The sequence below is a fragment of the Myotis nattereri genome (assembly GCF_964212035.1).
Source record: "Myotis nattereri genome assembly, chromosome: 3".
Taxonomy (NCBI): domain Eukaryota; kingdom Metazoa; phylum Chordata; class Mammalia; order Chiroptera; family Vespertilionidae; genus Myotis; species Myotis nattereri.
In genome coordinates this window covers 59,301,323-59,317,068 of record NC_138077.1, presented here as the reverse complement: position 1 = coordinate 59,317,068, position 15,746 = coordinate 59,301,323, and the positions used below count along the sequence as shown (strand labels likewise).

Below are 15,746 nucleotides of genomic sequence, written 5' to 3'. Positions count from 1 at the left end.
AAAAGGCAAACTACATTGGAAAATGTACCAAACTTTGTCAGATGAATTCTGTTCAAGGAATAGCCTACACCTCCTAACTCTGTGGTTTGGAAAAGTGTTTTTATCCCACTAGTCTTCACTTTTCTTTTTAATTATTGTTGAAAGTATTACATATGAGTTTCACTTTTCTTTACCTCTTGTTTACCAAGTCCTGTGAAAATAAAAATAAATTACTTGGTAAATGTAAAAAAATTTTTTTTAATTTGAGAAGTACATAATTTAAAAGAAATAAGGTACTCTGCTCAACTGATGGGCATGTACATAAAGAAAGATATTTGAGACTTTATTATAACATACATACCTTTCAGAAAATGTAATCACTACAACAGATAAATGCACATATGTAACTACAGGGCAAACAACATAAGAACCTGAAAGGTAATACAACCTCAATTTGTTATACAGAATGGGAGGTTTATTTGAGCCAGGTTGATCAAGGAAAGGTATTTTGATGGAGTAACTTTTAACATGAGTTTTGGAAGATTGTTAAGATTTTGATAGTCAGGAATAGGAGTGTCTGAGGATGAGAAACCAGCAAGATGTAGGTAACTATTTTAGAAATAAGGAATACAGGAGAGTTGTAGAAGGCTCCCAGACTGCGAGAGGGTGCAGGCCAGGCTGAGGGACCCTGAGTGCACGAATTTTGTGCACTGGGTCTCTGGTTAATTTTAAAAACAAATCTCCAATTTCATGGATGTCATTGAAGAAATATCACTTAGTTTGCCAATTTTGTATAATACTGTCCAGTACAGGAAGTAAGGTTATACTGCATTTGAATAATTGTTTATGTTATTGTGTGTATTAGTTTTCAACTGCTGAGTAATAAAATTGCCACAATTTATCATCTGAAAACATTACCTATTTATTATCTCACAGTCTGTGTCAGGAATCTAGGTATGGTTTAGCTGTTCAGTGATGGCGAACCTTTTGAGCTTGGCATGCCAGCATTTTGAAAAATCCTAACTTAACTCAGGTGCCGTGTCACATAGAGAAATTTTTGATATTTGCAACCATAGTAAAACAAAGACTTATATTTTTGATATTTATTTTATATATTTAAATGCCATTTAACAAAGAAAAATCAACCAAAAAAATGAGTTCACCTGTCACCTCTGACACGCGTGTCATAGGTTCGCCATCACTGAGCTGGGTTCTTTGCTCAGGGTCTCCTGAGACTGCAATCAAGGTATTTAGCTAGGGTTGCAATTTCATCTGAGGTTCAGGATCTTCCAAACTCATGCGGATGTTGGTGGAATTTATTTCCTTACAACTTTAGAACTCATGATTAATTGTTTCTTCAAGGCCAGCAAAGGAGTATCTTTCTAATCTCAGGGGGTCTCTCTTTTAAAGGCCGCACCTAAGTATGTCAGCCCCATCAAGGACAATCTCTGTTGATTAAGTCAGTTAACTAATTAGGTGCCTTAATTATGTCTGCAATATCCTTTTACTATTGCCATGTTACATAAAATAATCATGAGTGATAATTCCTCTGACCTAAAGTCAAGGATATAGCACCTAATATTAATGCCTGTCCTATTTTGAAAACTATTTTAGTTTTACATAATTTCAGGCTTACCAAAAAAATTGCAAAAAGAAAAAATAGTATGAAGTGTTGTACAGCCTTCATCCCAATTCCAAAATGTCAATGAATACATTTCTCCTATGTTTGTGAGCATGCACGTGCTCTCCCCCGGCGCCTGACTCCTTTCTCTCTCTCTCTCTCTCTCTCTCTCTCTCTCTCTCTCTCTCTCTCTCTCTCTCTCTCTCTCTCCTTTCTATATTCACACACACATATGCATGTACTAGTAAATATGTACAGACATAACTTTTGTAAACACTTAAGAGTAAGATGAAGATAAAATGCTCCACTGACACTAAATGCCCTTAAATACTTCAGTGTGTATTTCCTACAAATACAATCATTCTTTTACATAATTATAGTTATTAAAATCAGGAAATTAACATTTATATAATACTGTTATCTAACCTCCAGATCTTACTCAGTTTTTGCCAATTGTCCCAATAATATCTTTTATAAAAAATGAAAATCTAGGATCAATGATGGCATTTAGTTATATTGTTTGAGCTTTCTTGAATCTGGTATGGTTCCCAAGTCTTTATTTTGTGAAAATGACATTTGTGAGGAGTTCAAGCCAGTTATTTTGTAAAATCTTCAATTAGAGTTCAACTGATTAGGTTCAGATTATACACCTTTGGCATAACTCCTAGATTTTTAGAATTCTCAGAGAACCTTTGTAGAATTAGAGCTTTCTTATTGAGGAGGCATCATCATGGTCTGAAATTGAAAAAATATTTCCCAAAATAAAATTTCTGAAAATTCACAAATCCCAAGTTTCTTAATATTATAACTTACCCTTTCCTAACAATGAGCCATTCAGAAAAGATTCTTTCTAAAATAATCACAAATTATTGGATTTCCAGTATTGCTGGAATATTACAAAGTTTCTCATCTGAAGGAGTGTCTAAAGAGTTGCTGAGAGGTGTAAAACCTCTACGAATAGCACCAGCCTCTCATCAAAGGGGAAAATTGTAAAAAAGAATTGAGGGGGGATCTCCCTTAGGAGAATTAGATTTGGTATTTCCATTGTAAACTTTCTGAACTCTGACATTTTTGTCAAATACATGAGGATAAAAATACTCACTTAATGGGGCGTTTTTCTGAGGATAACATGAGTCAATGCATACAAAGGACCTACATATTTGTTGTGATATAGTATATGTTTAGTACATGCTTATTTTTTCCCTGTAGTCTCCCTTCAGCTAAACTGTACTGAGAAGAGAGCATGACATTGAATACTTACTAGTTAAAACTTAATTTATTTTGTCTATTTGCATTTTACTTTTGTTATTTAACAAATATATTGAAAAAAACTTCAACAACATTTAAGAATTAAGTTTAAATTAGAAGGTAATTATGCTTCAATATCTTACAGTAACTCTACAGATGCTGTACAAGCTAAAAACTTCAAAAGTGTTTGAAAAACAGAAAATAGGAGACGGAAAACAAACATGTGAAATTGTAGAGGAAGATCCATATGCCATTCAGATGATTTACTGGTGTCCAGAGAGCAGAATATTCTGTGTTTCAGGAGTCTCTGCATATGTAATAATTTATAAATTCAGCAGACATGAAATTACAACAGAAATAGTGGTAAGTCATTGAAAATTTAACTTTCACAATTAAAAGAAAGAAATTATCATAGATTTTGGTTAGTAATTGGTATGGTTTTAAGCCACTAAGACTGCAGTATGTGGCCAATAATCCAGTTCATAGGATTTTTAATTATTCTTTTTGCATAGTATATTTTAAAAGTTTGGCTTAAAACGACAAAAACAATTCTTTATAAAATCTTGGCATTATTAAATAGGATGAATTATGCCTACAGGTTTTATGCAGATTGTTACTGATTTTATGTATGTCAAATGAATGCATTCTATACCTTTAATTTTTTTAAAGTTAACTTGTCCTTTTTGTCACTTAATTGATTATGATTTGGAATTAGAGCTCTCACTAGAGGTTTTTTATAGTTTTAAGATAATTATGACAATCATTTTGCAATATTCACCATGCCGTAATGACATTTGTGTAAACAGTTATTTTCATTCTCAAAAATGCTGATTTTTACATGGTAAAGAAAATGTTTGCTATAAAATCAATTTTAATAAAGCATTAAATGCAATAATAAAGTACTTAATTTTAAAACATTTTTAATTTAAAAATGGATCACATTTTTATTTTAATATAAATTATCATGATTTTCATTAAGCAACTCTGACCATTCTAATGAAATTAAATAAGGAAGAGCAAAGCTAATGAAACAAATAGAAAAATGGAATTTATTTTGGAAAATTTTTATTGAGTTAAAATAAAAATTGAAGGAAGCTTTTTTTTTTTTTTTTTTAAAGCAAAAAGCCTTGTACAAATAACAGTTTGTAAACACACACCTACACACATCCATTTTAATCTTTTACTCTGGCATAAAAATGAATTTTTACATTTATTTGATCATATAAAGAATTGCAATTTATACTTTATCTTAAGGAATATTTATTATATAAAAATGTATCTCCACTCATGTATTTTTTTTACAATTCTGAAGAATGAAAAAGTATTTTAAATTTTTTGTGGATGCCATTTATTTCATATAATTCACTGTTTAATTCAGTTTGGAATATCTCAGCTTTACTATAAAATTGAAATTAAATTTATCCATCAGAAAAAATAATGATTGCTTACCAAAAATTATAGCTATTTTAATGTGATTATTTATTATCATGACAAATTAACTTAAATTTGTTTTTTTAAAAGTCATTAGAGGTACGACTTCAGTATGATGTTGAAGATATTATTACCCCGGAACCAGAAACAAGTCCTCCATTTCCAGATCTTTCATCTCAGCTTCCTTCTTCAAGGAGTCTTTCCGGGAGCACTAACACTGTGGGTAGTGAAGGAGTAACAAAGGACAGTATCCCATGTCTCAAGTAAGAGTTGCTACCAAATTTTAAAACAATTTTACATATGAATCATATAATTCTTTAAAACTGTGCCAAATAAAATCATTCTTCTATTAAGTTGTTGTCAAGTGATCTACAGTCCCCAGAGGATACCCTGGTCTTGTCTTTGAATATCCCTGAAGAGGACATAGTATTTTCATCCTTCAGTTACTAGTTCATATATTTCCTTCCCAGAAGAACCCTAAAGAAAACATGGTTTTGATAGAATGGGAAAACTTTGTCAGGGCACAAACATGGCCCTGAAAAGTATGTCACAGGAAGGGAAAGAAACCAAGTTTACTACCTACTATAAGAATACTGTGTTAGAAAAAAGATTTTCTCTCTTGTGATTGGTAGAATACTGTATGTCTTTCTCTTTTCTAACTGATGCTATTTGACAGTAAACTATGTTTTCTCAGTATATCTAAACAAAGTTTAGTGTCATAATTAAAGAAAACTTAGTCAAGCCCATAGAAATATTTATCTTAATTGCTTTTATGCTTTTTAGTAGTCAGATATAAAAGAATGCAGTTTCCTTAAATTACTACTCACTGCTTCTTCATTAAACCAAATGTTTTCTGCATTAGCTAATTAGAGTATTGAGCCTAAGCAAAGAGTTTCTTTAAGCATCATATGAAGATACCCGAATCTGCTACTAAAGGAACTTTAGAGAACTAGCTTCCTCATCTATCTACACTAATAAAAGAGAAAAATGGTAATTGGCGTATGGCGATACCGTTTTCATTGGCTAATCAGGGCTATATGCAAATTAACTGCCAACTAAGATTGGCAGTTAACTTCCAACTAAGATTGGCAGTTAACTGCCAACAAGATGGCGGCTAATTTGCATATGTAGGCACAATGCAGGGAGGCGAAAGGGAAAGCAGGAAGAAGCCCCCTGCCACTGACAGTGATCTGAAACCCAGGGGGGAGCTAAGAGCTGGGGGGCCCTGGGGCCGCCTTTGCCCTGCCCCCCAGCCATGATCAGAGAATCAGGCACCTTTGCCGCCCTGGCCAGTGATAGCAGGAAGTAGGGGTGGAGCCAGCGATGGGAGCTGGGCACGGTCGAAGCTGGCAGTCCCAGGAGCTAGGGGTCCCTTGCCTGGGCCTAAAGCGAAGCCCACGATCGTGGCGCCCCCCGCTGCCACTGCAGGTCCCCGCTGCCCGGGCCAGACGCCTAGGCCAGAGGTGTCAGGCCTGGGCAGGGGCGGAGCCTGCAACCGCGGGGAGCTGGGGGTCCCCTGCCCAGGCCTGACACCTCTGCCGGAGGCCTCAGGCCTGGTCAAGGGGCCGATCCGGTGATTGGTGATCGGAGGGTGATGAGGGTCAACTCCTCTGGCTGAGGCATCAGGCCTGGGTGGGGGGCGGAGCCGGGGATTGGGGGGATATGATGGTCCCCTTGCCCAGGCCTGAAGCCTGGGTCAGAGGCGTCAGGCTTGAGCGGGGGGTGGAGCAAGCGATCAGAGGGAGATGGGGGTCCCCTGCCCCGGCATGATTCCTGGGCCAGAGGCCTCAGGCCTGGGAGGGGGCCAGAGCCAGTGATCGGGGGGAGATGGGGGTCCCCTGTCCAAGCCTGACACCTCTGGCGGTGGTGTCAGGCCTGGGCAAGAGGCCGATCAGGCGATCGGAGGGTGATGGGGGTCAACGCCTGAGGGCTCCCAGTATGTGAGAGGGGGCAGGCTGGGCTGAGGGACACTCTCCCCCCCCCCCCCCAGTGCACGAATTTCGTGCACCGGGCCCCTAGTATATATATAAAAGCCTAAGTGACTGTCTGACCATTGGACCATCTGACTGGTAGCTATGATGCACAGTGACCACCAGGGGGCAGATGCTCAACGCAGGAGCTGCTGAGCTGTGGTGACTTGGCAGCCGTGGTTCATGGGTGACACACCCAGAACCAGAGAGGAAGGAGCCCGATTCTGGGGTGCGTCACCTGAGAACTGCTCTCTCGCAATCTGGGACCCCTTGGGGGATGTCAGAGAGCCGGTTTTGGCCTGATCCCTGCAGGCCAGGCTGAGTTACCCCGCCTGCCAAAGGGACCCCGCTCACTCCACAGATGCTGCCCCAGGGGCGGCGGCCAGGGAGGGACCACGGGAGGTTGGATCCAGGGCATGTCGGCCTGTCTTGCCCAGTCCCGCCCCCCCCCCACCCCCCAGCCACCTTCTAATTAATTACCTTTCAATGTGCATGAACCTGTGCATTGGGGCACTAGTTTCTTATAAAAATACTTATGGAAAATTTAAAGGTAAGATTTCAGAAGCAAAATTAGTTTACCACACATTAGAAGTTTCTATACTTTTATAATTATTGTTTTTCCTCCAAAACTTTTTCTTGCGAAGTACAAAAAGGAAATATAAACAGGAATTATGGGAGGAAAAATCTGCACAGAGGAAACAACATAAAATTTTAGCAAATGGAAAACATTCATAATATATTCAGTTTTCCCCTCATAGCACTTTGGTTCATTTACTTGATTTTCTTTTTTCATTTTCTATTAAAATGAAATCTGAAAAGAGAAGAAAAAACTCAATAAAGCTCAAGAAAGCAATGTAGACTGATTTGTTTATTAACTAACAAGACCCATCATTAAGTGTGGGTCCTCCAATGATTTAAATACTTTTATATAAAATTTTAAAAAATTAAGGTAGGGATAAGAGCGAAAACAACAAAAATTTTGTAGGAAAGATGATGTAAGCATTAACAGTATGGAAGCATAATAAAAGAATTTAATGTTGACTTGAAGTAATACAGTTTTGAGGATAATCAAGAGAACCAAAGTGAAAAAAAAGTGCAGTCCTATATAATGTATATAAATAAGGTCTTAGGAACCAGGCAGCAGAACTGATCTAAGAATACTGTTCTTTGAATTATATTATATTTATTACACATGGTTTTTTAGTTGCATATAATCTATGATAAATTATATGTTGGCCTCTATCCCTAAATCACTTTTTCTTTGGTGGATTAGATTACCATATACATTAGCTGATAAATAAGCATTTCAACAAACAACACTTAATTTTTAACAATGTTATAATTCTTATCAATATACACATATTTGTGAATTCGTTATTTTTAATTTTTTTTGCCTTTGTGCTTCCTAATGTGTAAATTGGGTAGTCATCCTAGGCCTCTCACTAAGGGGATGAGATTTAAATGAAAAGTAGATGAGAGAGTTGGCTGAAGAAGACAAGGTGGAAGAGTGTTCCAGGCAAGTGGAACAGCTAACAGTGGTCGGCAAACTCATTAGTCAACAGAGCCAAACATCAATAGTACAACGATTAAAATTTCTTTTGAGAGCCAGATTTTTTAAACTTAAACTATATAGGTAGGTACATTGTTATTAACTTAATTAGGGTACTCCTAAGGCTTAGGAAGAGCCACACTCAAGGGGCCAAAGAGCCGCATGTGGCTCGTGAGCCGCAGTTTGCCGACCACGGAGCTAAAGAAATGGCCTTAAAGTGCCTGGCATATAAGGTCGGTGTAGCTAGAACAAAGGGAACGATGTTAGCAGAGAGGGCAGTAGGAGATGAAGTCAAATAGGCAATAGAGAGCAATTGTAATGGAGTTGGCTTTTATTCCTATAAAATGGGGAGTCATAGGGTTTTGAAGAGAGAAATGACATGATCAGATCTAACTTTTAAATTAATCACTTTGATGGCTATGTTGAAAATCAATTTTGAGATGGAAGATAAGAATAGAAGTCAGGAGACCAGTAAGAAGGTTGTTTGTATCTAACTAGACTTAATGTTGAGGGCTTGCAGATTTGGCAATAAAAAATACAGAATGCCCATTTAAATATGAATTTCAGATAAACAATGAACATTTTTTAGTTTCAGTATATCTCAAATATTGCATGGGACATACAGTAAAAACAAACAAACAAACAAAAAAACCCCAACAGCGCAAAACCTATTTATTGTTATTTGAAATTCAGGCTTTAATGGATATCCAGTATTTTTATTTGTCAGCTGTAACTAGGATAGTAGCAGTAGAGAAGTAAAAAGGGGTCATATTCCAAATACATTTTTAAAATAACACCATCAGCATTTAAAAATGGATTGGGATTGAGGTATGAGAGAAGGATATTAGTCAAGAGTGATTTTAAAGGTTTTTTGTTTGTTTGTTTTTTTAACTAGACAACTACAAGGATAGGAGTTGCTATCAACTGGAATAGAGAAGAGTGCAGGTGGAGCCAGTTTAGTAGGAAAGCAGGAATTAAGGTTTTGGATATGTTGAAATCTTATGTTGAGTGGTAGATTATTGGTTATTCTTTTTTATTTTTATGCTTTATAACTTAAAATGTGTAACAAATATTTCATAAGGAAAATCCTGTATAATAAAAGGCTAATATGCAAATTGACCAAACGGCAGAATGACTGGCCGCTATGATGCACACTGATCACCAGGGGACAGACGCGCAACACAGAAGCAGCCCTTTGGTGGTCATTGCGCTCCCACAGGGGAAGCGCCACTCAGCCAGAAGCCGTGCTCATGGCTGGTGAGTGCAGTTGCAGTGGTGGGAGCCTCTCCCGCCTCTATGGCAGCGCTAAGGATGTCCAACTAACTGTCAGTCAGATAGCCCCTGAGGGCTCCTGGGCTGCAAGAGGGTGCAGGCTGGGCTGAGGGACCCCTCAGAGTGCACAAATTTCATGCACTGGGCCTCTAGTAAATAATAAAATAATTAAAAATACTATTCTCAGAAGAAAAAAAGGAAGTAAAAAAGACCAGTTGAAACTACAGACCTGACTGAACAGCTACTTAAAGAAAAACTAAGCCGTCACAGGTGGCTTTTATTTTGAGAAAGCTAGAAGACATTGTCCAGTTGCATACTACCCTTAATGCTGTTGTCTATTTCTGTAGGAATATTCTATGTAAATTATGAAGATAAGCATGAACATACTTATTTAAACTGTATTAATAGAACTACTTTCTCTCTCTCTCTTTTTTTTTTCTAGTGTTAAGACACGGCCAGTGCGGATGCCACCAGGTTATCAAGCAGAACTTGTTATTCAGTTGGTGTGGGTGGATGGTGAACCCCCCCAACAGATTACTAGTCTTGCTGTAAGCTCAGCATATGGAATGTGAGTAGCTAAACATTCTTTCTGATTTGTGTTATTTATCTAATATGTTTGATATATTTAGATATTTCCTTTTAAATACTTAAGTGGAGTTCTAAAGATGGAAAGAAAATCCTTACTTGGATTTTTCTTAGATAAAACATGGTATAAGAAAAATAATAATCTATATATATATATAAAAGCCCAGTGACTGGAACAGCAGAACAACTGGAACAATTGGTGGCTATGAAGTGTACTGCGGAAGCTAACCAGTGTGATCTGGGTCCTGATCAGCCCAGCTGGCTCAGGCCCCAATCAGCCCCCAACACCCCTATCAGGGGCGGGGCCAGCTGGTCAACCACCCACCCACCACCAGCCCAGCCCAATGGGCCCAAAATCGGTGCCGGCCAGCCAGATACCACCCTGCATGAATTCGTGCACTGGGCCTCTAGTTTAAATATGAAATGTGATTATTAGTGATGTCAAATTTGTGGTATTTTCATTATTAATGTTGTTAGCAAGTTGTTAGGATGTTATTACACTTATACTTTTGTTTGTATACTTCTTTCTCTTGGATTTGTATGTATATTTTATTATTTTTCTCCTTGTGTTTTTTATTTTTTTATTTTATTTTTATTTATATATTGTCTAAAGTTTTACATATGTCTTTTTCCCTGATTGAACCCCGCCCCCAGCCATTCCCACCCCAGGCAAACCCTCATCGCCCCAGTGTCTGTGTCCATTGGTTATGCTAATATGCATGCATACAAATCCTTTGGTTGCTCTCTAACCGCCCCTTCCCCTGCCATTTGTCTCTGGATCTATTCTTGTTCATCAAATTATGTTGATCATTATATCCCACATATGAATGAGATCAGGTGATATTTCTCTTTCTCCGACTGGCTTATTTCACTTAGCATAATCCTCTCCAGTTTCATCCATGCTGTTGCAAATGATAAAAGTTCCTTCTTTTTTATAGCGGCATAATATTCCATTGTGTAGATGTACCACCATTTTTTAATCCACTCATCTGCTGATGGGTGCTTAGGCTGTTTGCAAATCTTAGCTATTGTAAATTGTGCTGCTATGAACATAGGGGTGCATATATCCTTTTTGATTGGTGTTTCTGGTTTCTTGGGATATAGTCCTAGAAGTGGATTACTCGGTCAAATAGGAGTTCCATTTTTAATTTTTTGAGGGAACTCCATACTGTTTTCCACAGTGGCTGCACCATCTGCATTCCCACCAGCAGTGAACGAGGGTTCCTTTTTCTACACATCTTCCTCAGCACTTACCATTTGTTGATTTGTTGATGATATCCATTCTGACAGGTGTGAGATGATACCTCATTGTCATTTTGATTTGCATCTCTCATATGATTAGTGACTTTGAGCATGTTTTCATATGTCTCTTGGCCTTCTATATGTCCTCTTTGAAAAAGGTCTAATTAGGTCCTTTGCCCATTTTTTGATTGGATTGTTTATCTTTTGGTATGAGTTCCCTGTAAATTTTGGAGATTAAACCCTTATGGGAGATAACTTTGGCAAATATGTTCTCCCATGCAGTGGGCTTTCTTATTTTGTTGATGGTTTCTTTTGCTGTGCAGAAGCTTTTTATTTTGATGTAGTCCCATTTGTTTATTTTCTCCTTAGTCTCCATTGCCCTAGGAGCTGTGTCAGTAAAGATATTGTTATGACATATGTCTGCTATTTTGCTGCCTATGGAGTCTTATAGGATTTTTATGGTTTCCCATCTTACATTTAAGTCCTTTGGCCATTTTGAGTTTGGTATTGTGTATGGTGTAAGCTGGTGATCTAGTTTCATTTTTTTGCATGTATCTGACCAAATTTCCCAGCACCATTTATTGAAGAGACTGTCTTGACTCCATTCTATGCTCTTGCGTCCTTTGTCAAATATTAATTGAGCATAATGGCTTGGGTCAATTTCTGGGTTCTCTGTTCTGTTCCATTGGTCTATATGTCTGTTCTTGTGCCAGTACCTGGCAGTTTTGAGAACGATGACTTGGTAATATAGCTTGATATCTGGTATTGTGACCCCTCCAACTTTGTTCTTCTTTCTCAGGGGTCTTTTTTTATCCCAGATGAATTTTTGAAGAGTTTGCTCTAGATATTTGAAATATGCCATTGGTATTTTAATGGGGATTGCATTGAATTTATGGATTGCATTGAATTTATAGATTGCTTTGGGTAATATGGACATTTTAATGTTGATTCTACCAATCCATGAACATGATATGTTCTCCCATTTGTTTATGTCTTCCTTTATCTCTTTTTTCAATGTCCTGTAGTTTTCTAAGTACAGGTATTTTACCTCTTTAGTTTATTCATTGGTATCTTAATTTTTTTGGTGCAATGGTAAATGGGATTTTTTTTTTTTTCATTTCTCTTTCTGTGAGTTCATTATTGGTGTATAAAAAGGCCATAGATTTCTGGGTGTTAATTTTGTATCCTGCTACATTGCCGAATTTATTTATTAGGTGTAGTAGTTTTTTCATGAGGTCTTTGGGGTTTTCTATGTATAGTATCATGTCATCTACAAATAAGTACAGTTTTACTTCTTTTTTTCCAATTTGGATACCTTTTATTTCTTCTTCTTGTCTTATCACTATGACTAGCACTTCCAGTACTATATCAAACAGGAGTGGTGAAAGTGGGCATCCCTGTTTGTTGCCGTTCTTAGTGGAAATGAGTTTAGTTTTTTTCCCACTGAGTATGATGTTGGTTGTGGGTTTGTCATATATGGCTTTAATTATGTTGAGGTATAATCCCTCTATTCCCATTTGGCTGAGAGTTTTTAATCAAGAAAGGCTGTTGGGCCTTAGCTGATTTGGCTCAGTGGATAGAGCTTCAGCCTGAAGATTGAAGGATCCCAGGTTCAATACGGGTCAAGGGCACATGCCTGGGTTGCAGGCTCGTTCCCCAGTAGGGAATGTGTAGGAGGCAGCCAATCAATGACTCTCTCTCATCATTGATGTTTCTATCTATCTCTCCCTCTCCCTTCTCTAAAATCAATAAAAATATATATTGAAGAAAGGCTGTTGTATTTTTTCAAATGCTTTTTCTACATTGACTGATGATTATGTGATTTTTGTCTCTCAATATGTTTATGTGATGTATCACATTTATTGATTGAGAATATTGTACCATTCTTGCATCCCCGGAATAAATCCCACTTGGTCATGGTGTATTATCTTTTTTTTTTTTTTTTTTTTTTTAGAATGGCTTCTTTTTTTTAAATTAAATCTTTATTGTTCAGATTATTACATTTGTTCCTCTTTTTTCCCCCCATAACTCCCCTCCTCCCAGTTCCCGCCCCACCCTCCGCCCTCACTCCCCACCCACTGTCCTCATCCATAGGTGCACGATTTTTGTCCAGTCTCTTCCCGCATCTCCCAAACCCCTTCCCCCCCCCCCCCAAGAATAGTCAGTCCATTCCCTTTCTATATCCCTGATTCTATTATAATCACCAGTTCATTCTGTTCATCAGATTATTTATTCACTTGATTATTAGATTCACTTGTTGATAGATGCATATTTGTTGTTCATAATTTGTATCTTTACCTTTTTCTTCCTCTTCCTCTTCTTAAAGGATACCTTTCAGCATTTCATATAATCCTGGTTTGGTGGTGATGAACTCCTTTAGCTTTTCCTTATCTGTGAAGCTGTTTATCTGACCTTCAATTCTGAATGATAGCTTTGCTGGATAGAGTAATCTTGGTTGTAGGTTCTTGGTATTCATCACTTTGAATATTTCTTGCCACTCCCTTCTGGCCTGCAAAGTTTCTGTTGAGAAATCAGCTGACAGTCGTATGGGTATTCCCTTGTAGGTAACTGAGTTTCTTTCTCTTGCTGTTTTTAAGATTCTCTCTTTATCTTTTGCACTTGGCATTTTAATTATGATGTGTCTTGGTGTGGTCCTCTTTGGATTCCTTTTGTTTGGAGTTCTCCGTGCTTCTTGGACCTGTAAGTCCATTTCTTTCACCAGGTGGGGGAAGTTTTCTGTCATTATTTCTTCAAATAGGATTTCAATATCTTGCTCTCTCTCATCTTCTGGCACCCCTATAATTTTGATGTTGGTACGCTTGAAGCTGTCCCAGAGGCTCCTTACACTATCCTCGCATTTTTGGATTTTTTCATTTTGCTTTTCCGGTTGGGTGTTTTTTGCTTCCTCGCATTTCAAATCATTGACTTGATTCTTGTGCTCCTCTGGTCTGCTGTCGGGAGTCTGTATAATATTCGTTATTTCAGTCCGTGTATGCTTAATTTCTAGTTGGTTCCCCAATATAAGATCGAGGGTCTCATTAGTTTTCTTGTAGATCTCATTAAGTTTATCGGCGGCTTCTAAACAGTTCTTGAGAGACCTTAAAAGTGTGGTTCTGAACTCTATATCTTCCATTGACAATTTTGTCCTGTTTCTTTGTCTCCGCATTTTGTTATGCTTCCTTGGTGCACCCCCTAGTGGTCTTTGTGCGCAGTCTTATAGTTAAACCTTGATTGTTGTAGCTAATACCAGGGAGGGTTTGACCTCCAGGCCAAGTGGCTATGAGAATCAGCTGTGTCTGCAGTGAGAGAACTTCTGTCCTCGAGGGAGGTGCTAATCTAGCCTTTGCCTGAGGCTATCCGGCAAATGCCTCTGTGCAGGGCTTGGGCGGGGTGGGTCGCACAGGATCAACAGGGTGGGCTGGAGAGAGCAGTTATGGCGGCTCTCAGTCCTGTCCCCCAGGGGCTCTGCCTCTCTGAGTCCCAGCACCCGCTGCAAACCTCGGAGAGAAAGCTGCACTCGCTCTGACCGAAGCCAGACAGTCCCGCTTCTCCCGTTTGAGTCTGGGTCCCTAAGGACTCGCCTGTATCTGGAGCTCAGAGTCTGCGACTCCCTCCCGATTGAAAATGCCAACAGCGCCCTCCGCCGCCAGCCTGCTCCGCGCACTCTGCACCTCAGAATTTGACTTCAGCACTGCGCCTCCTCTGAGTGTCCGTATGCGTTTCTCTTTCCTCCTAGTTGTAGGACTTCCACTCAGCCAGCGTTCCTGTGGTTCTGGGTGATGTCCGTTCCGTTTTTTAGTTTCACTTTTGAAGTAGTTGTTCAAGGCAGCAAACTCCAGCGTTAACCTATGCCGCCATCTTGGTTCTCACCCTATCTTTCTAATGTAATGCAGAATCTGATTTGCTAGAATTTTGTTGAGGGTTTTAGCATTTATGCTCATCAAGGATATTGGCCTGTAGTTCTCTTTCTTTGTGGTGTATTTATCTGGTTTTGAAAATAGGGTAATGCTGGCTTCATAGAAAGAGCTTGGAAGTGTGCTTTCTTCTTGAATTTTTTTGGAATAGTCTGAGGAGGATAGGTTTTAGTTCTTCTTTGAATGCTTGGTAGAACTTCCCTGCAAAGCCGTCTGGACAAGGGCTTTTGTTTGCTGGAAGATTTTTGATCACTGATTCAATTTCTTCAGTAGTTATTGACCTATTCAGGTTTTTTGGTTCTTCCTGATTGACTTTTGGGAGCTTGTATTTTTCTAAGAATATGTCCATTTCATCTAGGTTGTGAATTTTGTTGGAATAGAGTTGTTCCTAGTATTTTTTCATAATCCTTTGTATTTCTGTGGGATCAGTTGTTACTTCATCTCTTTCATTTTTGATTTTGTTTATTTGGGTCCTCTCTCTTTGCTTCTTGGTGAGCCTTGGCTAGAGGTTCATCAATCGTTTTTATCCTTTCAACGAACCAGCTCTTGGTTTTGTTGATCTTTTTGGGGTTTTTTTGGCCTCTATGTCATTTATTTCCGTCCTGATCTTTATTATTTCCTTCCTTCTGCTTATGCTGGGCATTTTTGTTGCTCTCTAACTATTTTGAGTTGTAGGGTTAGATAATTTATTACCATTTTTTTCTTGTTTTCTGAGGTAGGCCTGTAGAGCTATGAACTTCCCTCTCAGGACTGCTTTCACTGTGTCCCATAGATTTTGGATTGTTATGTTTTCATTGTCATTTGTTGCCAGGATGCTTTTTATTTCTTCTTTGATCTCTTTGGTAACCCAATCATTGTTTAATGGCATGCTATTTAGCCTCCAGGCATTTGATTTTTTTTCTCATTTTTTTATTGAAGTTGATTTCTAATTTTAT

At 38.2% G+C, this 15,746-nt stretch overlaps 1 protein-coding gene across 1 annotated transcript in view; it reads left to right on the top strand.

Moving 5' to 3' along the window:
• The window catches only part of STXBP5L (syntaxin binding protein 5L), a 233,931-nt gene that overhangs the window by 108,283 nt on the left and 109,902 nt on the right, over positions 1-15,746 (top strand). Inside the window, exons 16-18 of the mRNA XM_081086880.1 lie at positions 2,994-3,211; positions 4,370-4,542; positions 9,513-9,638. Of these exons, the coding sequence (XP_080943006.1) occupies positions 2,994-3,211; positions 4,370-4,542; positions 9,513-9,638 (517 nt within the window). The remainder of the gene's footprint in view (positions 1-2,993; positions 3,212-4,369; positions 4,543-9,512; positions 9,639-15,746) is intronic.